The sequence below is a fragment of the Oreochromis niloticus genome, linkage group LG1 (genome assembly GCF_001858045.2).
Source record: "Oreochromis niloticus isolate F11D_XX linkage group LG1, O_niloticus_UMD_NMBU, whole genome shotgun sequence".
NCBI classification, from domain to species: Eukaryota; Metazoa; Chordata; class Actinopteri; order Cichliformes; family Cichlidae; genus Oreochromis; species Oreochromis niloticus.
In genome coordinates, this window is record NC_031965.2 from 34774082 (window position 1) to 34799374 (window position 25293).

The 25293-nt window shown below is 39.4% G+C and overlaps 1 protein-coding gene across 3 annotated transcripts in view; it reads left to right on the forward strand.

Moving 5' to 3' along the window:
- Positions 1-8750: 8750 nt before the first annotated feature.
- adamts18 (ADAM metallopeptidase with thrombospondin type 1 motif, 18) overlaps positions 8751-25293 on the forward strand; it is a 58613-nt gene continuing 42070 nt past the window's right edge. For 2 of the 3 annotated variants that reach the window (XM_005447731.4, XM_025908024.1), the window contains exons 1-5: positions 8751-9185; positions 9477-9558; positions 10125-10438; positions 21615-21900; positions 24135-24346. In XM_005447731.4, coding sequence (XP_005447788.1) covers positions 9084-9185; positions 9477-9558; positions 10125-10438; positions 21615-21900; positions 24135-24346 — 996 coding nt within the window. In that variant the 5' untranslated portion in view covers positions 8751-9083. Of the gene's footprint in view, positions 9186-9476; positions 9559-10124; positions 10439-21614; positions 21905-24134; positions 24347-25293 lie in introns of those variants that run through there. The other variant, XM_019360991.2, reaches the window with a different exon arrangement.

A 25293-nucleotide genomic window follows, 5' to 3' on the forward strand; every position in this document is an offset into this window, starting at 1 on the left:
GCTGAGTAGCTGTCACCAGTGATTGTCCTTATTCCCTTCCACATCTTGAGTTGTTGTTGAAGTATTCCTCCATGAGGTATCTGTAACTGCACTTGGCTCTTCTGATGCCTCTTTCATTAGATGAGTAACAGAAACAGGCTGAATCCATGTTAGAACAGCAGAGGTTTGGTGATAGGTATATTCTTTGTATTCTCATTTTAGTCTACCAGGGCCTTCTTGTATCATGATCTTTAAAACTAACTAGTATTGATGTATGGTTGAAATAATAAAAAAAAAAGTCTGTTCTTTGTGTTTCAAAAAGTTTTTATTTTTGTAGAAAGAACTGAAAACACACAAAGAAGGTAAAGGGTTAAAAAGGCAGTGTGTTATATGAATATGAATGTTTTTATGCATTATCATGAAAACATACCTAAAGTCCTGCATATTGCTTTATAAAAACCAGCTAGGAAAACTGTGTAGTTGTATACAGATGAATCAGATGAATGTCTGCATATATGACAGACACACAATGAATTTAAAGCATGGAAATTGATATTTAAAACCTAAAAAAAAGAGCTAAAAACTGGCCCAGTGCCACAGAGCAGCAGGCTTTCACTCTGTTTCACTACAAACACTCATCAAACTCACACACAGCGGGCAGTTAGCGCCTCCACTTGCACAGGCTCACTTGACGTCATCAAAGGCAGAAACCCCGGGTGCTGATTTGATAGGAAATGGTCTCTTTGGCTGCCCGCGACTCATGGCACCTGGCTGACAACTGATGACATCTCCTTTTTCATGTAATGATCCCTTTGACTTCAAAGTGAAAGTAGGGGAATCCCACCTCAGATATGCACACTGTTGTATGTAAACCATGTATTTATCTCATTTTTTCCCCCATTGGCAAGTTGTGAGCTGAGCTGAGCTGAGCTGTCATTTCCTTTTTCTGAGCATTCTTTAGCAGTTTAAAGTTGAAATACAGGGTTTAAAGAAAAGAATGTTTTGTGTGATTATAGCAAAACTCACTCTGAGAAGCCAGAAGAAAAAGCCAGAGAAATAAGAAAAAACATGTACCAATATAAACCAATTTGATTAAGTGTAGTGTGCATTGGAAAAAATAAAAATATTTTAATAGCAAATATTAGATCAAAGAAACATTTTCAAACACAGTAAATGTGGCATTGTCAATTTAAGTTATGGATGTGTTTCATCTGGATATAGATGGCATTTAATCAATAAGTTTATTACGCAGGAAATATCCTGTGTGATGTCACCCACTCATTTGTGTACTATGTGTACTAAATAAGTAATTTATTCTATTTTTACAGTATTTTATTATATTTGTATAGTACTCATTCTATTGCATATAGTATTCTTTCTATTTTGTATAGTATGTTATTCTGTTTATCTAATTCTATTCTATTGTTTTTCTCTTTTGTCTCTTAATTGTTTACTGCTCTTGTACTTTCTGCCGTGACCAAAAATTTCCCACGTGTGGGACTAATAAAGGTTTATCTTATCTTATCTTATCTTATCTTATCTTATCTTATCTTATCTTATCAACTGATATTATAAAAATTAGTGAGCCACATCATTTCTCAGGTAGCTGCATTTCAATTGCACTGACACTACAAACGCAGTATAAAAGTATTAGTTCAATGAATCCATTTAAATAAGGTGGCACCTAGCACACAGTTTACTGGCACATACATGTCAGTAAAACTACTGCTGCTACTAATAGTAAATAACTTTAAGGCTTAATGCATTTTTAACAGGGAAATAACAATTAAGGCGCTCAAAACTACAAAACGTTGCATGTACTGCACGATCCTTATGCTACTGATAAACTATTATTCTGCTGTAGGCTACTATAGATTGTGGCTCTCCAGCTCTGTTGTAGAGATTCCACAACTATAGTAAGCTCCCTTCATCTTTTCAGTTTTACTTACTCCCCAGTACCCAGCTCTTTCTCTGAAACGCTACAGTCAACGTGAAAAGTTCATCTGACCAACAGTGGGAAATACGACAGGTTGATATTAACCTGAACTGTCCTTTAGCCAGCCTAAATTGAACTGGGAGAAAAACAGTAGGGAGAGAACAGACAAATTGCTACATGCAATTTTTAGCATCACTTGTGACGTCACAAATGAATGTGGCTTTATTACTTCAGGAAATAACGTAGGGCATGTAAACACATACGTTAATCCACTCATTGCACTTTCACTGCTGTGATTACAGTTGGTAAGGTTCCAGAAAACACACAACCCTCCAAACACTCAAGCATGTAGACTGAGAAATCCAAAGCTTGACAGACCCGTCGTGCCTACTTAAAATGGTTAAGCTTAGAATGCAAAATCTCTGTTTGACAGAGGGGTTTAATGAACAGTCAATTATAATGATTCACAGTTTAGACATAAAAGATTCTGTAAGAGTAATGTGGAGAGACTAACAAGTCTAAAATCCTTTCCAAAAGCCTGTAATCTGAGGGCAGATATTCAGAGCAGAGCCATAAGCTGCACGGTTCTCTGCTTCCAGATGACTGATATCCCAGATGCTGCTTCCGAATTCTTAGATGGACCATCTGTGAGCTAAACTATAACATTTCACATCTTTCATTTCTGTGTGGGGTAGACAGAAACAACAGAAGGTGGACTGCAGAAGAAGTATTCAGCAAAAAATGAGACTATCAGTGACACTGACTACTTATACTGCCAACACACACTCTTAGAGACATACCGTGTGTGCATGGACAGGCTGCATCTGTGCTCATCATCTTTAATAATAAACTTGCATTCAAATCCTTTTTTGTGTAGACATCATCTAAACATATTTCAAATCATTTAACATGATTTGACGACATTCTAGTTTCTAATTGAAATATTATCACATGTTCTAAACGTGATTAGCCCATGCTGTCGATTTCTGTCCACACGGAAGAAGAGTTCTCACAGGACAGGAAAGGACAAGATGTGACTGACAGGCAAAGAGATGCCTGCCACCGTGGCAACCGCTGACATGGCTTAAAATAATCCTGGAAGGACAAACAGACAGAAATTCACCCCAAAAAGTCCCACAGATACAAGCAGGAGGGGAAATTACAAGGTCTGAAATGAGGACCAGATACTGGTGGAAAGGACCGATGAGGAGAGAAGAGGAACGTCTGGTACTGGAATTGTACGTTTTGGGCCCCGTGCTGGAAAAAGCAGTGCCTTGTGACAGGCAAAACAAACAAACAAAAAGCAAAGTGAAAAGAGACGTAATCAGGGGAAAAAAGCTGACATGTTCCTGAGGTTACAGCTTGGGCCTTTTAAGGCTTCACTGAAGTGTTTGACTTTTAAGTAAATAGGTTCTACATCTGATTAGAAACAGCATGCATCTGCTTTTCTGGCCAGCTCTGCACCAACCTTAAATGGGTCTTCCCTGTGGGTAACTATATGGCACAGTATAATGAGAAATGCTTAAGCAGTGATGAATGACATCAATGCAGTGGAGCCTAAGCCCTAAACCAAAGACTCGCTTACAAAGCACAAAGTTGTGTTGCAGAATTGAGCCACATATTGGGCTTTGGTTAAACAATTCAATGTGTATTATTGTGAGTTCAATATAATTTCACAAATAAATGACAAATGAGATACCTTATTAGTGATTTTTACTAAATTTATGTTGTGTTCCACCAACAGACTGTTTAAAAAATGGACAGAACTGCAGTGATTCCACCTACTGGGACAGAATTTCATGCCTCGACACCATCTGATGTTTACAACTGTGACTAAATGTTAACTTAGTTTTAGTGTTGGACAACAAGTAGAGAAAAAGAAACAAGAATTGCCTATAGGTAGTGCACAGAGAGAGCCACTGTCTAACAATCTCCTAAGTGTCTCCTATTGGTAGAGCCCAGAGATTTAACACTTTACAGCTTTACAGCTGTGGAGCTGAGTGTTTTTTGTTCTTGGGTGGAACCCTCCAAAAAAGATTTTGATAAAAGAAGAGGTGATGCAACAAAATGGTAAACTCCAGTTCCAGCTGGTGTGATATTAAAAATCAGAATGGGGTTTAATTTTAGCAAATAAAACAAAATTCTGATTTTTAACAACTGATTTGTTTCCTTTTACTAGTTTTAATTAAATACAGTGATTTGCAGATCAGTTTCAATTTTATGACACAGATTCAAATTAAAATGTCTTTTTATGGTAGATTAGACTGAGCTCAGTGCAATAGTAGGTTCGACAGAGGATCTGGGTCATGCAGATATGGCTATTTTCACTGTGATGATGAAGAACTTTGAAAGCCACCTTTCAAATATTTGTTCTCAAGCATGTTTTGCTGTGGGTACAATTGTTTCTGTGTATGTCTGAGTAAAATAAGTCTGCTAATTCTGAGATACCATCAAATTGTCAAAGTTTCTTTACTCTGGTTCCTCTCACATCTTGTTCCCAGTACAGAAGGCGCAGAGGATAGATGTGGTCTCAATATGGTCTCCGGCAGCTGGGTTGGCCAGGAAATCTAACTGCTTATATTTCCAGCTGTAACTGGATATGTTGTATCGCTTTTGGGAAACAAACAACAGACCGGCCTGACAGACCCTGGTAACTCAACAACCCAACTGGGGCAGGGACATGATGAGAAAGGAAGAGACTGCTAAGGGCTTTAGACAGTTGGTTTAGTATGCTGTAAATAAGCACATCATCTTTCAACACAGTGGCAGAGTGCAACAAGTTGTGGTGTGCTAGGGTGTAACACTACTCAGATTATAGATTTGAAAACATCTGTAGCCACCACCAACAATGCAGACAACATTTTAAGTGGAAGAGAAAGTGAGGCATCCGTGTTAAGAGAAAAAGATTAACATTGAGGCAGAAATAGCAAGGAACAAAGAACGATAACCACATCATGCTGCTCAGACCACAAATCTTTCCTCTTTCTAATTTTCTGCACTTTATATGGCTCTGGCAGTGGAAACTAAGAAGTGCGCTGTAGTGTCAAATGAGCAATTACATCTACAATCATTCAGAATCTTTGCTGAGAACTCAGAGAAACATTGTGGCTTTGTTTCTTCAGGAACTCTGCATAAGACTGTGCGGTAGACAGTGCAATTACCCACTAAAGTGCAGTATAGGGCAGGAAATTTTCCAGCAACCTCAAATCACTGGCACTTACACTGACACTTAGGGCCACCAAAACTGCATTTTACATGGTAATGACAAACATAAGCTGTAATAAGCCAGTGAAATAACCTATATCATATAACTTAAAAGTTTATTCCCAATTTCTGTGGACACTGGGTGGAAGGTCTTGAAAGCCAAGTATATAAAAAAGATGCTAGGGATAGTAAGTTTTTTTTGAAGATATGGGATCCAACAATTCAGTCATTCCTATATTTAAGATAGCTTCAGCTTTTACTATCCTGCTTCAATAAAAAACTATTCAACTAAAATATGTTGAATTATTAATAGTATTTCAAGATGCAGAAAAACGGAAACCTCACCAAGTGTAGGCTGTGGAATCTCATAACCACATCTGCTTTTTCTGTGTGTGTGTGTAATTTTGTTTGTTTTAATCAGTTGAAAAAGAAATACTACAAGAAGATAATTACATGTAATCAAGGATTGTTTCCTAACCTACCCAAGTTTGCACCATGGTGTACACTTGCTCCCACACTATCCCCACAACCCAGAGTTACCACAAGCTACACTTTTTGTGTTAAATACAAAAAAATCAACATGTTAGAGACAGAGAGACAGTTTTTAGAGCTGTACTGAAAGACAGTCAAGTAATGTAGCTCACTGTAGATAAATAACAGCTAATGAACAACTGATTATTAGCTTTACCATTACATCTGCCAGAACGTCCAGGATGCTCTGACAGTTTTTTTGAATACTCTGTTGTGTTGTCTGTAATGCACAACCTGTTAGATGTGCATTACATTAACAGTTTGTCTGTTACAGTGATGGGATGCACACTGCAAGTCCCTTTAAATCAGAGGCTGGTTAATTTGCTACGGTAATATACTCCATATGCTTACAAGCTGGTACTTCTGGATCATTTAAGTATAACTGATTGTTTGTCATCTTTCTCTTTTTCTTCCCTCGTTTTCTTTGCTTCTACCTTCTGGAGAGCCTCCACTGCCGTAGGTTCATGAATTCTCTGTCTGGTTTGATCGGTTTTTTTTGTTGGTTTTTTTTCTTGGCACAGCTGGCGTTCCAAGGTGCGGGGAAAACTGGAGGTCTTGCGTTGTCGGCTGTCACTTGTTTCAACAAGACAAGCACAGAAGTACAGAGCGCGAAGAACAACAAAATGTGCTACTGAACTTAGTGTCTGAGGTTTCTTGGGTTATATATCAGAATTGTGCAAATAGGCTGTAGTTTGAGTTCCATCAATAGACAAGAAAGAATTCTATAAAAATTATTCCATAAAATTATTCCAACAAAGGATCCCTGCAAAAGCATGGCTGTCATAATATTATGCAGTACTGTCCAGAAGACTTTTTTCTTAAGCGACTTAACACTGAGATATTTGTCATTTGAGCATAAAATAGCAACAGTGTTGCCGCTACACGTATTAGACAACCACATAATTTGTTTCTATGTCTATGAATGTAATAAAATTACAATGATGACACAGTGTGACCTTAAAAATATGAGGAAACCGGACAAGTGGAGGACAAAAGAAGAAATGACAGGCTATAAAACTATCTACAGCAGATGAAAACTATCTGAAAGTCATGTCCTTATGAAACAAGAAAAAAATCCAGTGAAGACCTGACACGATTCTTCATCGATCCATCTGTTATTAAATGGTCTCAATGGAAGGCTGGCTGTAAAGAAACTATTGTCATGGGAGAGAAAAAGCTGAGATATATCAAATTACACAAAAAACTTTACTGAAAATCAGTAACAACAGGTCTCAAATAATGATTTAAATTTTTTGTCTAAAACATGTTTGAAGAATGCCAAGAGCGAGGTACAACACCGAGTGTCTAGAGCCATCTGTAAAAGACAGTGGAAGTTCTCTCATGGTTTGAGGTTCTGCTTATAAATGCAGAAAGGTACAGTCATTCAATTGATCCTCTATCCAATACCATTTGGAAAGCACCTGAATGGCTTTATTTATCAACACGACAATGACCCTAAACACACTGCCAAAACAGTAAAAGCATACCAGATGGAAAAATAGACAGTGGAACTCTATCAGTGCTGGATTTGCCTCCTCAAAGCCCGGATCGCACCATTATTGAAGGAAAACAAGTGAAGCAACTGTAAGATGATTTGGTAGTTACTTCCTACATACTTGCAACATAAGATTAAATAGCCCACACAGTTATTTAGTACTTTTATTAAGACAATGCAATTCATAATTCAATCCTCACAAAGGGGTGGTACAAAGTGTTAATATGATCTGTGATGTTGATATCTCTACGGAGGTCTGACAATATACTTCAGTTATGTTTCTGTTGGTGCAGCAAAATATCAAGGTGTTTGTCATTTATTCACAACAACTAATACATTGTATTAATTGCTGCAAATTAATGCAGGCAAGTGACATGTTTTCAACCTCCTGCTTTAACAAGTCACATTTAATAACACAACTTTTAAATGTCAAAAGAGTTAGCAACCACTTTGCCTTATTTACTGTAATTGGATAGTCATTAACACTGCCGCAAATAGGAGGAAATCAGTAAAGAGCGATCCTCCTCAAAAGCTGCCAGAATTATTTTGGTTCACGAGTCCATGCTTTTGAACCAATTTGTGCTAATTTGTGTGGCAATTTGGCACAAACTGCTGTTCAGCCAGTTTCCTCTTAAAACCTCTTTAATGCTTGCTTTTCTTAATCTAAGCTCTGTATTTGTTTTCTATCTTGTGCATTTGTCTTAACTCGTCCAATTCTTGTTTTGGCACAGGCTTTATTGACGCTTTGTACTATTTTTGTTGGAATGTTAGTATAATGTGATGAAAGCATAATGTCATTTGCAACCACAAGATGAAACACCTTGTTGACAGTTTCACATTTGCAGATGAAATGGAACCTAATGTGGTCTGACAGACTTCAGGGACCCCTGGCAGTTCTCATGTCAAAGCAGAATAATGAAACCTTGAGCCTTTAGCTGCATTTAGGAAATCGTTCATATTTGTTGCCAGTTGTTTATGTACAGCCCAGCCACAATAAAGAGCTATTCTCCAGTTTTTCTGAGACTGAGGCAGAGTTGTGGGACAATTAAAAAAAATAATGCCACTGCACAATGACCGTGACCAAATCCGTGACACATCCTGATCACTTGTTTTAAAGTGGAACCACATCGGTTTCAAGCTACCATTCAGTGAAGACAGTTTTATTTATGGTTTTCAATGACTGCCTTGGATTCTGCCGTAAAACTTGCACACTTTTCTTTTTGCACACCCTTTATTGTGATTTTCTTTTAAATGTAAGTTTTCTTAAGTTAAACTACTTCACTTATCGCCGTCTCTTTTTTTTTTCTCCATGGTAAAACAAAAACGTCTGATTTGCAACAGTGGGATCTGGCTTCATCTTTGTTTGGTGTATTTGAAAATAATATGCGAATATGCGTTATTGTAAGTTTAAAGTGCATACTTACAAAGAAAATCTGCCTTTCCAAATGCCGCTCAGATCTTTGATGTTGCCAACTTTTGATTAAATATTAAGTAATCGGCTCACACAACTTTTAAAGCTGGAAACAGTCCAGCCGCTGTCAAAAGGAGAATCTTTTTCTTCTTTTATCTACGCGTGGTAAATGATGCCGCGCGCTGATTGGCTGTCGGCCGCTGACTTGTGCTCCATCCCGCAGGCCCACTCTCTCAGAGCCGAGCTGAATGCTCAGTCAGCGCTCCTCCCGGTGATCCCCGACGCCGCTAGCCGCCGCTTCTCGCCACACACGCTCACACGCTTACACATACACACTCTCGTGTGTGCGCACCGCGTCTGCGCGCACCACCGGCTTCTGCAACTTTCCGACTTCACCTGAGCGAGCAAAGCAGGCGGACAGAACCACTAAACAATGCGTGCCAACTGCACTATGCGCTACCACAGGTTACTACTTTTGCGCTCATTTAGGAGGTAACGGAGGAGGTGTGAGCTTGCATGCCATCACCATGGATTGCCTTTTTCTTCTGTTATGGACTTTACCCATCCCGCTGGTCGGCTGCACCTCAGTCAAGCTACTCTCCACCCTCTTGTCCTGGAGTATTTTCAAGGCATGTTGCACTTACATACGAAAAATATATACGTGCACTTTTAAATTCAGCACATGCACGTGTAGTTTGGGAGAAAAAACAAACAAGCAGTTGTCTCTTATCAGTAGGACTAAATCGGCGACAAACTTGTCTAATCTCATTCATTGCGGTGAAAAGTGATCACAAATTAATCTCAAGTGCAACTCATATTTCAGTAGAGGAACTGGATTTATATCCCCCTTTTGGCTCCCGGTTTTTCTGCTGCTTGTAACCTGTTGCTACCTGTCCATTTATGATTTTTTTTTCTTTCAGACGCTGCACATTTACTGCTCACAGGCCTCCCATACCGTTTCAGCCAGCTATTCTTCCAGCAACAGCCACGGATTAAATCATGGTGAGTGCCTGTCTTTTCGCATCTGAGGATGTTTCTTCCAGCTGGCTGTGTTCCATGTTTGTAGGGAGAATGTGAATAAAGTGAGATAAATGCCAACATTGAATCAGTTACTAGACCAGAGAAAGCTTTGTTAAACACTGAAGGATATTACTTGTTGCACAGTGTGACATGACTACTGCTTATGTAGATGGAAATGATAGAAACTCTTGTTTACATGTTTAGAACCAGTGAGTGCAGTACCTATTGAAGGACTCCCTTTTCTGTCCTTTGTTTTCCAGAATGTGATTTACATACTTTTGTTTACTCCCAACACTTTTTCCAGAGGTATACTATTGAAAGGTTTAGATACTGAAAATAACAATGATGAAAGAGAGAGGTTACAATGAAATTGACAGCTTGGTGGCTCCACTGGCACATATAAGCAAGGAAGAAGACTGCACTCCCACTTGGTCAAATAATGCATTTTCTAAATGATACTGAAAATTGTAGTTAAAGCAGGATGTCTTTGTGCTAAACTATTTGACATCAGAACTTTTTGATGTAGTCTTTCTATCCCTTATCATCAGACTATGTATTTGTAACCCCTGTGGAAGTGGACTCTCAGGGAGCATACCTGACCCATGATGTGACCAGGCAAAGCCATCGCAGTAAAAGGTCCTTGCCTCCTTCTCTGCACTATCGCCTCTCCGCCTTTGGGCATGACATGCACCTTCACCTGCATCCATCTTCTGTGGTTGGCCCTGGGTTCACTGTGCAGATGATAAGCTCAAATGGCATCACCACAGTAATGGATGATGCAAAGGTTCACAACTGCCTTTATCAGGGATTTATCCATAACCAGTCGGCCTCCTCTGCAGCCATATCAACATGTTCTGGACTGGTAAGTGTCAGTAATCTCTGGCTGAGCTTTTGTTACATGAAAAATGGAGTCATTTTATGTTTCACCTAAATTACATGGTTTTATTCTTAAAGTGATTACATGGTTCTACTTAGTTCAAGAAAGGCTGACAAAACACTTCTAAGTCAATTTAGATAATTTCTCAACCCTAATGGGAATTTAGTTTTTTCCGTTTCTGATAAGTTTGTGGAGCTAAAAGGCTGTCACCCAGCAGATTTTGTACTCCACCCCTACCTCAAGTTCCATGCCTTTATTTGTCCTTGAATGCTTTGTGTCCTCTAGCATTCCAGCTGTTTTGATGCACCATTGTCAGACTTTGGTCATATCATGGGTGAACTGTAACATGACATCATTACCCATGAGTGTAAGCATCAGTTTTTGGTGCTTTGTCTGGAACTGCTTTGAACACAGGGAGAAGAGGACATAAGAGAAAGAATAAAAGGAGAAGAGCAGAAGAGGAGAGAAAAGTTACACTGCAACAGGACAGTACGGTGAAAAGGCCATAATTTAGTCAGGGATGTCATCACTTTTTCCTTGACCACTGTGTTACAGTGTAATTTTGGCCATCACTCAATGCAGTTTTCTTCAACCACTCGCCCAGTGGTGTACCTTGTAAGTAATGCATTATAGACTACAACATTATATCAACACAGTCCCTGTGAGTTTTACTAAAGAAGATTCAGGACAGGGATAGCTCAGATAGCCTAGTTACTTTAGCACTCTGGAAAAATTTGCTTTGGAGATGCTCATATGGATCCTGCTGCTGTGTGATGCCACAGCTCTGTAATAAACTCAAGGGAGGGACTCCACAAACACAGCTGGATGCAACAATGTAAATCTTTTCATAAAACATTAATTACCACCAAGTCTAAACAATGAAATCTGTCTATGTGCATATGCATACATCCACTAGTGGCATGCAGTGTGTGTCTTTTGTGCCTTTTGGTCATCTATAAGCCAATATCGGTGGTGAAATGTGGAGAAACGTGTTCTGTGCACAGATAAAGCACTTCCCTTATATTTGACTCCCATAAAGACTCTGTAACTACATGGTGCTTCACTATTTTCTTTGGTTTATTAGGTGTTTAAAAGAACAGTGCTTGACACATGCCATATCAGCACAGATGGACATATTATACCCCCATAAATGCCATACTTACATTTATCATCCAAGCTCCATACCTCGTCTTACCTCCTCCTGCGCTTGCCCTCCTCTTTTGTCCTCTGTTTGCCCTCCCTCTACATCTCCTCTTGTTCACAGCAATTAAAGCCAGGGTGAAGTTTGAGCCGCCTGGCTGGCACTGCTAATCTTTGCATTGTCCCTTTCATTAGGCTAGCTCCCACTAACAATAAAACACCACTGACCCGTTCGCTTAAAAGAGCTGAGAGGACACAGTGTGATTGGGTTGTGATTGCATTTGAATGAGTTGGTACAAACACTTTGATCTATTTTTTACTCTTCCTGAACATTTGCAAGTTTTTGTTTTCCTCTTCCAAGTCCGACCACTGGGCCAACGATGGATGGAGAGATTTGTTTTGTTATCGTTATGTCTCTAGCAGATTTCTCCAAAATAAAAGAATTAAGTTTTCTCCAAAATAAAAGAATTAAGTAAGACACAATGACAAGTACACTGAAAGGATACTCTGGTACCAACCATTTACTCTGTCTCTTTGTAAACATCAGTCTGTCTGTGTTAAATTGCTACGAGGTTTAGGACAATAAAGACATTTAACCCCTTCTTTTCATCTAGCCCTCTGCTTAGAAAATTTGGATTAGGTATAAATGAGGAAAGAGTCATTCAAGTGTGCTCACTGCACTGATGGGCTTGAGTAAAAGATTAAGGTGGGATTAAAGACATTGGTTGAAGGAAGGAAGTAAGAAAAAAAGAGGAAGACAAGGACACAAGAGAGAAAATGGAAAAGAGGGTAAAGTAATGAATGAAAAGTGAGCTGGGCCAGGTTGGGAGGCAGCGCACGAGAGAAAGTGTTGTGCAAGAGTAATGTGAATTTATTGTCTGTGGTTCAAGCTCCCAGGGAGGCTGGATAGTCTCTTTATAGAGAGTTGGAGAGATGGGCTCTGTTTATGTCAAAGGGCTTTGGAGAAGAAATGAGGTGAGAAGAAGTGAGGTGGAGATAGAAAGAAAAACGTTTTCTCGTTCTTTGTTTCATTGTCTCCTTTCAACAGAAACAAGGAAATGGAAGAAAAGGGAAAAGACAGCGTCTGAAACAGAGCTGTGGACCTTGCGTTTTAATAAAAGCAGAGGTTTCAGCACCAGACCCTGGGCCAAATCAGGGCTGGGACAGTTTCTTTTTTAAACAGATGGGAGTGGGATTCAACTGTTTAAATGAAGACCAGGGTGGTATTAGGAGCAGACTGGGATAGCTGGATGAATGACTTGCATAGTGGGATTTTCTACAGTAAATCCTTATTAATTGAACATGGTGTTATTTGTTGGGTTTAATCACTTTCTCTGTGACCTGTAGAAGCACAGTCCTTCTGTTCATGAATGAAACAAAGTTGTCTGCCTCATTTTTGCATGAGAGATGAAAGGATGCCTTTTCAGATGTAATGCTCTCTGATTTGTAAGAGAAGTGGATGGTGTTGGGGGTTGGGGAGGGGTCTTCTCTCTTTCTTCTTTTGAAGGTTTCTCATCTGAGGTCACTGTGCCGCTTGACCTAAATCTTCTATTCATGGGGGTTGGTGGGACTTAACCTGAACTCTTAACAGGTCTTTACAATGTTCAAGTTCAGAGCTGCTCACCACCTGTGTGAGTCCAGAAAACAAATGAATTATAGCTCCCCTCTGTCTTTCTAGCACCTTCCGAGGATAGGAAACTCCTTACTGGGTAACCACAGCAGATCTGAATTCTGTCAGGCCTGTACTATTCTCTGCCAACCCCTAGAAATACAACATTAACATATGATGCATCTTAAACCACATTTACAGTGGGTTAAGATGCATTGCCTTGTAGTAAATTTGCAGTACCTTGTGAAGTATATTGTGGTACATTTGTAAACATTTTTCGACTTGAGCAGTGTGACTGCTCTAAATAGCATTGTTTGTGACTTGGCAGCGTTCGTTACTTAAATGTTTGAGCGTCAAATACACCCCCATTAGGCTGGTTATATCAGATAGTGGTAGAGCTGATCATGACCTTTACTACAACCTTCCCAAGACCCGACAGGCCAGGTCAGAGACAGGCTGAGCTCTCTGGAAACTGAGCAGTTCTTAACTGGGTTAGGTCCAGATAAACTAATCCATTTTTTTCTTCTCTAGGATTTCTATAGTTCATAAGTTGATACAACAAACATGGTACTCAATGACCTATTGGTTTCTACTTAATAGTTAAAGCAGAAGAGGTAAAGTGTAGATGGCCATTATAAGACCATTTAAGTGGGGCTGCATCTGTCCATTTTTTGTCAGTTTTTAAAATAGATGATCAGACATGTACCCCACTATTTAAAGTGATATACTTTAAATAAGGCCTGTGTCCCAGGCTAAGTTAATATGTGTCCCAGGGAAGCCATTTGCTAACAAGTAGGTAGTCGTGAAAATATCATATATCTTCATTTCCCACAGAGTATATTGTCTGCAATAACCTGAAGTCCTATGGAAAAAGCACCTTTGGATTTTTGTCATGGAACCAAGACATTCTGTCTCTATAACTGATGCACTGTTGAATGTCTGAATGGTCAAGTACTTGGGTGAAACTACATTGCACACTGACTTGAAGAACATTCCTGGTCAGTCACCTTTGTTTTAAATATCTAAAGTAATGTTTCATTTATGCTACTGTGGTTGTATCCATTTGTGGAGGTATTTGCCTGTGGACCCTACGGACAAAGGTTTTCACCCAATACAAACATGCTCCCAAGCAGTCCTCCAAACACTTTGTAAGTTATAACTTTGCTCTTCTTTGCGGCTGGCTGATGGACAAACAACAGCACAACCAAAAGTAGACCACAGACCAGTAGTACTACATATTTTTGACACTGACCCTTTTTGACAGCTGATACTCTGCAGGTGGACAGGCAGTCCAAAGCTGCCCACGGCTGTCAATGGACTGGCCACACACTACTGAGCCGTAATTTCCTCATAACATGTCTGTTAACCTCATGAATGAGACCTCTTGGATCTTTATTAGGGTCGTAATGATCCAGCAACCCCCCAGGTACCACAATTTATAGCTTTAAGATCTGTTTGAACAATCAAGCGTGAGAGTAAAAACATTAAAGAAAGTGTCAATACACACCTCCTCTGTCTTTCCTCCATTTACCTTCATCCTTTCAGGCAGGTCAAACTCAGTGCTTGATAGCCGTCGTTGACACAGTTCTAAAGGGTTGTGGCAAGCACTGGTGACTGTTGTAAGAGGAGAGCTGAACTTACACCCTCTGTTCAACTCTACCAGGCATGGGACTCCCTGTGGCGTGAAGAAGATGCTTGCTCTTTTCCCAGGCCTTGTTATTGATGCTGGATGTACTTTGTTGTTGTTGAACACTACACTGAATATATGAGAGGTTGAAATTCATTTCTTTTTGGGAAAATGTGACATCGTCTCTTGCTAAATTTTTGCTGACATCAAATTCCAGTCAAGAGTTGGTTGTTTTTTTTATTGAATGTTGATGATTTAAAAGTTAGTCGTACCCAAAGCTGTTGTGTGGGAAACATCATTTTAAAGAGTGAGGGTAAACTTAAACCGGAAAATGACACTATTTAGCCAAACAGTACATTGAAATGCTTGCTTGCACTGAATATTCAACATAGTGTAATCCTGTTAGACTCCTAATGGGGCTGAGACAGCATATGATTACTCATCCACAGGGTTGGGATGCAGACAGTATATGATGTGTGTGTGCTTGACGCTATACTTCAAATCCCTTAGGCTTTTGGAGAGTTAAAGTGACACTTGAATGACCGATTTCCGGACGACTTTTAGGCTATTTGTACCTGTCCATTATCTGTAAAGCCCAGCAAATTGGAACATCTTCCCACTACAACATACTTCCCTGGCTTGGCCATAATTCAGCGACTGGGCCGGGCCACAGAGGAGCTCAGATCTTGGCGCTACACGAGTAGAGTGGCCCGGAGCTTTTCCCTGGTGGTCTGGATGCTGACAGTGATGTAGTGCCCGCTGTTAGATGCCAGCAGGAGAGGGGGGTCAGGCTCTCAGCATGGGTGTGGGATGGTGTGTGTGTGCTTGTACGTCCTTTCTGCGCTGTGCAAGGTCTTTCTCACACAAGACTAATGGCCACTGTTGAAGTGCTCAAGTGGATGCTGCAACTTCTACAAACAGAGGCCATACATCAAATCTGACCTACTGTTGTCACCACTGCAGCACTAAGACTGGTGCTGCTGTAAAACAGTCCAGACCACAGAAAGCTTAGAACTGCCTCGTTGATAGAGTAATGAGCAGTAAATAAAACCCTTTTCAGATATCATCACAGATAAATCAGTTAAAGTAACATGACTCACTTTTGCATTTATGTTCCTCAAAACTTCATTAAGACTCATGACATACACCTGGAATGGAGAGAGCTGTGGTATAAGTGTGATATTTGTAATACCTGTGACTTTGGATGTTAGCATGTTGTAATCTTTTGCATGCCTTTCTGGTAGTACAACTGCATGCAGTTCAAACTTGTGCTATGCTAAATGTGATTTGTAAATGCTGTTGCTGTTGGGACTTATACAGAGTCTTTGAATTGATTTGAATTACACTTCTGCCTCATTTGCAACACAGTAGCGCTATATTAGTTAGTAAAAGTGCTAAAGCTGCACTGTAACCCACTTATAGAGAGTAATGGCACGTTGAAAGAGGACATTTCCATTTTTATGGACTGGTGTGGGAGTAGCCCTCCTGTTCCCTGCTGTGTCTACATTGGATAATTGAGCGAGCCCATGCCCAAGGGCTCCAACTGACAAAAGACTCAACCAACACCATCAGTTTCTCACTTTGTGTGTGCCCACCTCTTCTCTGTTCCGTAGACATGCTCAGAGGGTGTCAGTAGGTTGTTCAAAGGCAATTAGTGAGGCTAAACAAGGGCTGCGTGACCTCAGGCTATTGACACATTGTGATTCTAATGAGCTGTACATGAAGAGAGTTATCCATATATGCTATCACTAATGGAGTGTTTGTAAATAGTCCAGGTCCAATTCAGTGATAGTAATTTTTTATAAGAAAACTCCACTGTGCTGGGAAATGCAGTCATTTGAAAGTAAACATAGAGAAATTCAACCAATGTTCTGCCCTGTCATTGCTGCTTGGCTCTTTTCTTCTTTTGATCCCAGTTCCGAAATTAACATCTCTTCTTTACCCATTTCTTACCCCATTTTAAACACACATAATTCACATAAGCAGACTATAATTACTCAGATTGTGATTCTATTGAATTAGTTAGATGCCTGAGGGCTCTCCTTTGCTCCTGTGTGATTTTTTTTCCCTCTTCGCCACACACACTGTGTTCACGTGATTCTTTGCTGAGCTGGAGTGCAGATGTGCTTTAGAGCTCAGTAATCACCGGCTTGGGGCTTCTCACCGCTCGTCCCAAGTCTTAAACAGCATGTAAGCACTTACTCATTTGCCTTATAATATCATGGTAGGGAACTTTAAAAGAGGCTGCAGTTTATACAGAGACAAGCTAAAGTTGCCGTCTACCATGACTGTTGTGCTGCTAAAGAAACAGAGCTGTTTAAGTTGCTTGTGCTGACTTTATCTAAGGAAACGAAGAAGTTTTTCCCATGTACAAAATAGCGACTTTGCTGACTGAAGGTGACTTTGCTGAACCTGTAATCTGACTGTGACGTTATGAGAAATGTGTGAATGTGGGGTGAAAACTAAAGTGGTGTTTAGCAGAGAGTGTTCATCCCTTTAATCTAGTAAGGTCTTACAAGTGTTAATGTAGAGCGATAAGTAGAAGTCTTCTCTATCAACTTTACAGGTGGCCTTTCTGTGGTCTTTGAAGATTGCACTTGAAAAAGTATCAGTTTATCTGTCTTTTCATCTGTAAATCTATAGATGAGTACAAGAGTAGTGTGCTTTCCTCAAATGGTACTGGCATTTTGAGTAATGTTATGTATCAGTAACCTGTTAAGATGCAATAGATTTTTGATACCTACAATACCTCCAAAAATCTCAGTCTTTGAGGTGCATTTATAAACAAATCTTAGCAATGCAGTTTTTTTCCGAGTTCTCCCTTGGAAAAAAACAGATGGTGTCACAATAAAGATGTCAGAGTGGTCAAGTCAACAGTTGCTGAGGTAGTGCAACTTTTAGTCTTTGTTGTGCCTGAAGAACTAGAAGAACTGGGTCACATAATGCAAGGTCGATCATAGGTTAGATTTTGTTTTTCATAGCATAGCTTTATCACTTTACTGAATAAGAAACTGAAGCACAAGTGCTTTGAGTGGCGAGTAAGATTTGAAAAGCATTACTCTCTGATTTTATGGCTGTATGTGTAATGCTAGATAACTAAGCTGTTGCCATTTTCACACATCCAGAAGGGTTCAAATCTGACACTAATCGACTGATGTTACATACAAGGCAGGAAGCTTATCTTTATTTAATCTGATTAGTCTAACTTGGCCTTATGACAGCTGCAAAGGTTACAAGTGTTATACAAAGGAGTTACAAGAGTGAAATAGTCACTCTTACAACTACATGTAAAAGTAAATAAAACATGCTGGATGCATACACCTAGAATTGTTTACGGATTAAAAGATAAAAAATGCTCATTTGAGTGAAAATTGCTAGCCTGGAAAATGGACCAAAAAAGACTTTGCTCCAGTGTTATTCTGCCCACTGCACATTCACCTGTAGATTCACTTGCCTCGTTTGTAGATTCCAACTAATCTCATAAAGTTTGCATTTTGTGATGATGTCAGGAAACTAAAGCAAAAATTTTGTAGGCGTTGGCAAAGCTTTACAAATATGAAACCACCGCAGATCAAAAATTCATAATAGAAAGGGAGAAAAAATGGCCTGTGTTACAATTGGAGGTGTCTTTTCTAATTGTGGTCTATGGGAAAATTCTGTTTCGGCTGCAGAAGAGTTTTGGGCAGCAAAAGACAACTGGGAAAATTTTGGCAACAAAGCAGACTTTCAGTGTTATATCCAGCTTTTTAATATATCCATTATTACACTAATGGAGGTTTGTGGAGTGTCAGGGGAGGTAGACTCTCCCTAGTATTACGAACTTAGCCAAACATCCGTAATTTAACAAAACAAAGTCCTTACTTGTCCAAAACACCATTGACCATTCTTTTCAATAAAAATCTAAGAGCAAGCAGAAAAGCAGGTTGAACAGAGGAAAATGGGAATTTGAGTGTGAGCAAATGAGCTTTGAGCATGATCCCACCATATTAAAGCACACTCAACTTCAGTGTGTAAACACGCAGTAATCTTCTCTGACCTCTCACCTTGTCATTGCGCTTGAAAAGCCTATTTATGCTCTGCTTACTTAGTGCTCACGCCTTGCAACATACTCCTTTGTGTATGTGGTGTTGGCAGCTGTGTCCAACATTAAGAGTCTACTATAACGTCATACTTTGGTATTCACTAAAACAGAGAACACAGAACATGCTGACAAAAGAAAGTTCTATCTATACATTGACATAAAAACACAAGCAGACACAGAACCATTTTTTAACCATTGTTGCAGATGGAATTAGTTTCCTGTCATTATCATCACAGACTCTTCCATCTGCTATCTGCTGGAAAAGAAAGTGGAGAGCTGGCAGATTTGGTGACGCAGCTATAGAGAGAGAGAAACAGAGCACAAGGAGGGATGTGAGTTTTGCACTAATCAAGTTCAGACCTTTGGGTTTCTTTAATTTTAATGTAGGACTCTTATGGTTACAAAGTTACTTGTCATCTCATGGTGACTTTATATTATAAATTTGTTTACATTGCTTTGCATTGTAAGGTAAGGGCTTTACATTATCATAAAGAGACATTTCATCTGTGACATCATGGCATTCTGAATGCGTTGCTTCAGTGGAGAAAAAATATGAAATTATGTCTTACTCATGATTAAACTGCTATCATTTAATAGAAGGAGAAAAAAATAAATAAAAGTGTTTCATCTTTAAAGAGGAATATTTGATTAGGTGTATGTTTTTACAGGCCAGGTATGTGCTGAATGCCAGGCAGATGAAAAGATGGGTAAACGAGAGGTGACAGCGGTGTGCGCTGATTGGAGACACCTCCTTTGACCTTCTCTAGCTCTGTTTTGAATTCCAAACTATTTTAAGAAGCCACAGTCAGTTTTTGCCAAGGGCATTTTCTCTCTCTTAATTCATTTCTTTGAGTTGATATATTTTATTCATGACCCAGAGGGAAATTTTCTTTCCACAATGTGTTCACAGTGCAATACAGCTGGAGCAAGTAGTGGTGGAGTATCTAGCATAAGGTTTGTTTTGGCATGTATTGATATGCTGGGCTTCAAACTATTGAGATTGCAGAACAAAACTCCCAGCCACTGGACCATGTGGACCTTACATATAGTCAAGATAATAAAATTTGACAGTTAGCTTCCTGTAAAACATCACGTTGCACCAAGATTGATGGAAGACATAGATGATTTATGGACAGTTGGATGATCAACTGGGAGCTGAATGGTTATAGAGATGGATGGTTCAATGGATGAATAGATGGGCCTGATGATGGCAGTCTGCCACATATCCAGGCACTGTTTTCACAACAAGAGCCTCACCATGGCTTCCCTTTTGTCCAGCCTCTGTTTATTTTGCCACCTGCTAGTCTGGGCGGAATGGGGTCAGTTCAACAGGAGCAGGGTACTGTCACTCTCTCTCTCGATCGTTCTCGCTGTCTCTCTCTCTCGCTCTCACTCACACACACACACACACACACACACACACACACACACAGATGGTGAGTTAGATGACACACAAAAAGGCCATAGGTCACTGGGTCAGCGAGTGTATTGCAGTGAGTGTGCGCCTGATTGATTGCACAGCTATTTTGTGTACATTTGTAGAGTTGCAGAGTGAATTAGGTAGAATACCATGGTCAGACGGAATGTTTAAGGTTCAGTAGCTTTATCTCTCATTCTGAGGCCGGTTAAGACTACTCGATTAAAACTGCATGCCAAAACACTGCTTTGACATTATTATGGCAGTTAGGACGATTGGATTGGGTTCATAATGTGTCTGGGGACGAACCCTGCAAGCAAAGCCTGTCAAGCATCCTAACATTTTGAGTTTTTCTCCAGCCATTCAAAGCATGCCTGTATTTTTATCTTCTTTTCAAGTAGAGGTGACATAAATAAATCATTAGTTCGCTATGTCGCAAATAAAATGTGAGAAGTATGTGTCAGGAGAGTAAAGAAAAATGCATTTTACTTACCATTTAAAAGCCAAGATGATAAACATTTCCAGCACCAAAAGATTTCCTTTTGTCTTGGATTTATTATCTTTCTTACTTGACTTCCATTATCTTAATCAGTTCCAAAAATATTTCCTGTTAGACTTGAACTGAATGAACAATAAACTTTTGAGAAAACACACAGTACACTGGACAAATATTATATCAGAAACAAACCCAGGAAGAAATCAAATGCTGGCAGTGATATGACTATGTCAGCAAGAAGTGCTGCAATGTAGTCTGTTTTCAGTAAATTATATTTTGAAGTAAGGCTCTAACCACGAGTGATCTCATTTTAGTTGCGCACACAGTTTAGATTTTGTTGAAATCAATTAAAAACAAATCCCAGTTCTTAAAAATCCCCCCATCAGTAATTTCACGGTGTTCTGTCTTCCAGTTAAATAAGACCTTTTCTCTCCTTAACATCTGTAAACTCTTAGAGTGCACATCTGCCTAATGTTAGGATAGAGTTTGGGTTCGAAGAATGAGTGAGGTTGTGGTGGGTGGATCTTGAGGTGATATGTGTGATACAGTAGAAAGGATTTCTGGAAACAGCTGCTTTAGCTACACTGAGGCTTTGACAAAGCTTGGCAGTGTGGACTCAAATACCATTGTGGAGGTGATTGGTGTGTTTGTGTGTGTGTGTACACTTTGTAAAATACAGTTCAAATCTGTCAAATATATTTTGTCTTAACTCTTATTATATAGTTTATCTAGAAGAATTTTCTTGTAACCTTTTCTACTTATTGTGATGGACTTTTGTGTGTGTTTTGCAGTCAGGGTTGATCCGTGTGTCTCAGGAGGAGTATTTGATCGCCCCGCTACCGCAACATCTGGCCAGACAACACAACTACAGTGCCCCCAATGGTCATCACCCGCATGTACTGTACAAGCGCTCAGCAGAGCACATTGTCCACAGAAGATGCAGAAGTCCCTCTGACGTCAGTTCTTCCAAACCTGGCAACCCTTACCTTCATGATTATCAGCAGCAGCAGCAGCATCATCATGACTACCAGCATGGAAAGCTGCAGAGGCAACACTTCTGTGGACGCCGCAAGCAATGTATGTAAGGGAACCTTAAATTCCTTTCCTTTATTCTTTATATTATATATACATATTATATATAGTGATATATAATTGTTATATAATATATGTTATTATATATTATATGCAATATTATGTAAGGTGTGTAACATCTGGTAGACAAGCATTTCTAGCCTTTATATCCATTCAGCTATTCAACGTTTTCGTACCACAAGTTTCATCTTACCATTAAACTGCGTGGCTTGCATATGTACAGAATATTTATGTGCTGCATGTTAAATAGGACGCTTTTACAATCTTAACTTCTAAAACATTACTTTAAAATGTACAGTTCAAGGTGAAGGAAATATTTGTTCTTTCTGCCAGACCCATACTGTCCAGTTTTGAAACTAAACAGTAAAATACAAGATGTGATCTGTCATGTAAAGAACCTATGTCTTAATCTCCTGTTATTTATTCTGAGCTTTCATGTTAGTACACACAAAGCCACTGGCTCAACTAACTGATTACGCTTTATTACTATCATCGCTAATTAAACATCATGTTTGATTCTGTTCAGTCTACTCTGGCAGGATAAAGAAGGCTCTGATAAAACAAGTGAAACCAACATGGAATGCTAACTAATAATCTAATATAATACCTAATTTTGAAACAAAAAGCATCGTCATAGAGGTTTATAATACTTTATAACACTTTATAATAACAGGTTTTAAACTTGTACTTTGTAGATCGAATTGTCTGTGTATGTGCTGTGGGTTCAGAAAGTCTGAAACTGCATTTTCAAACATGCCCCTAAGCTGGAAATTCTTACAAAGTATTTCAATAGCAATCAGAGTGACTATGGTGATAAAATAAGAAATATGTATGATTCTGCTCTATTTTAAAGTCAGTAATCAAAAAGAAAAGATCAGAATTCCTGAAGTTGTATCTTTCCGCTGAGGCAGCATTTAGTAAGGTGAATTTGATCTGCTCAGCAAAGGCTTGCTCACGTAAATCAACCTGCAGCCGTCATTCACCTGCTATAGAGATAGCTTTGCCTGAAATTTCCAACTGAATGCTTTTTAAGTAACATTGTGAGACTGGACAACACGGCACCAGATCCATGTGAAATTGTCACAAGTCAAATTATTCCAAGCAACGAGGTTCTTTTTCAGTGTCAAATTGTGTCTAGACTGAAGGTTTCTGAGGGGGAAGCGCATTACACTCTAAAATGCTGCGTGGAAACTGGATCAGTTGTATCTAAAACACAATCAGGCAGACTAAAAGTGACTACATTAATACATCAAACATTGATCACTGGGAGATAGAAAAGCTAAATCTAATAATAGTTGCAGAATTCACTAAATAAAGAAAGCAAGACTGCAGTAAGCAAAAGTATTGTTCCAAGAAAGGCTGTGTAGTCGTAGTCTCAAATGATTAAAAGGGTCTCTAAAGTGCATGTCAGGATGGGAAATGAGGCCAAAGACATGAGGTGGGCTAGAACTTTGCAGCTTTCACAATGAATGATTATAGAAGATTTAATTTTCTAATAAAGTCTGAGATTTGTGGCAGTAAAACGGGTTTGTATGTGAGGACAAAAATAGAGAAGAAATGATACTACAGTATCGACACCACCATGAAACACAGTCTGGCAGTATATTGGTAATATATTGTGACAAAGTTACTGTACACCCATCATTATTCTGCTTCATACTGTAGCAGAATAATGACTTCGTTCACACCCCAAAGCCTAAAAACTTAGCCTGTGTGCATGTTATCCTAAAAGTAAGATGAAATCATACCACATAGGAAGATTCTGGAATTCAGTTTTCTAGGGATTCAGCTTTTCATTCAAATTGTTATGCTGCACTCAGACTTTTTGATCTTACTGTACATATATTATGATTTATGTCTGTATTAAATAATGGAGAACACGCCATTTCAGTGCATTATATGTTTATCAGCATGCATTTCAAGTTGTTGTGTCCAGTTAAAAGTGCAACACTAGCCTGAAGCTACTGAACCCTCAGGCTTTTTAACAATTTTTTTTTAGTGATGATAGGAAGCAGCATGGGGAGTGGATTTCCTGTCCTTTCAACACCAGAGCACGCACCTTTAACACCTGGCACGAGCCAGGACAAAGAGTTGACTCATTTGACCCTCACTGCCAAGTTTTCTATCTCTGAGTATCATTGTCTCTCTCCTTCATGCTGTCTCCCTCTTTCTGTGTCTCTCCTCCCTTCCTTTTTGCCTCTCCCTTTTTGCCCTCCTAGACGCACCCAAGCCTCCTGCTGAGGACCACTTTATCATGCCTGATGAGTTTGCGGTACCTGAGGTGGAAGGTCTAGGGAGGGAAAAAAGATCACCCATTTCCAACAGGGTGGGAGGTCTGAATGTGGAGACCCTGGTTGTGGCAGACAGGAAGATGCTGGAGAAACATGGCAGGGAGAATGTCACCACCTACGTCCTCACCGTTATGAATATGGTAGGGCTGAAAAAGACAAGGGAGTGGAAGTGTTGGAAAGACAAGGTGTGACAGAACATATGAGGTAGCAATCGTTCAATTACACATAGGAAATCTGTTGAAATTTTTTGCTTCTCAAAGCTCTTGTTCATTTATCTAACATGGCAGGATCTCAACAGATCAGCATTTCCTACGAGGCAAGACACAAGTGCAAAGCTAACTTTATAAGCATTCAAATTTGCAACCTTTTTCCAGAGAAGAGTGCAAAAACTTCTCTGGAACTTTACATTTGTGATATTTGTTTGATTGTAACTTTTTGCCACTTTCCTGTGTTCAAAAAATACATGAATGTGAATGAATGTGTGGATATGTCAGAATAAATGAAGGACTACTTCCAAATTCTTTAAATTCACCTCAGATCATCAGCTAGACGGTTGAATCTTGAAGACAGTTGGGTGTTTCAACAGGAGAAGGATCCCAAACACACATCAAAACTGGTTTGAGATTGGAGAATGAAAGTTAAGATCAAACTGCTGCAATGCCCTTCCCAAAGCCCCGACGTCAGTCTGACGAAAATTTGTGGACTATGCTAAAAGTCAAGTCCGTGCCAGGAAACCAACCAATTTAAACTAATTCTACCAAGAAAAGTCATCAAATATCCTCCCAGAACCATGCCAGAAGCTTGTTGATGGCTACCAAAAGCGTTCGGTTGAGGTGCAACTTGCCAAGCTACATTTAACCAAATATTAATGGGGGTGTGCGCATATATTTGAGCTTGTAGGGATATATTTGACCCTGTGTGGATTAGAGAAAATGCAATAAATTCAAACTTGTAGAACCATTCTGCTTTTAAAGACTTAAAAGATTTAATATGTACATTAATTCCATCCTGGAAAAAGAGCTGTTCAAAGAAATCATTAAAAACCCCAAATTACCATGACACTCATACCCATGGTAACTGAATGTGA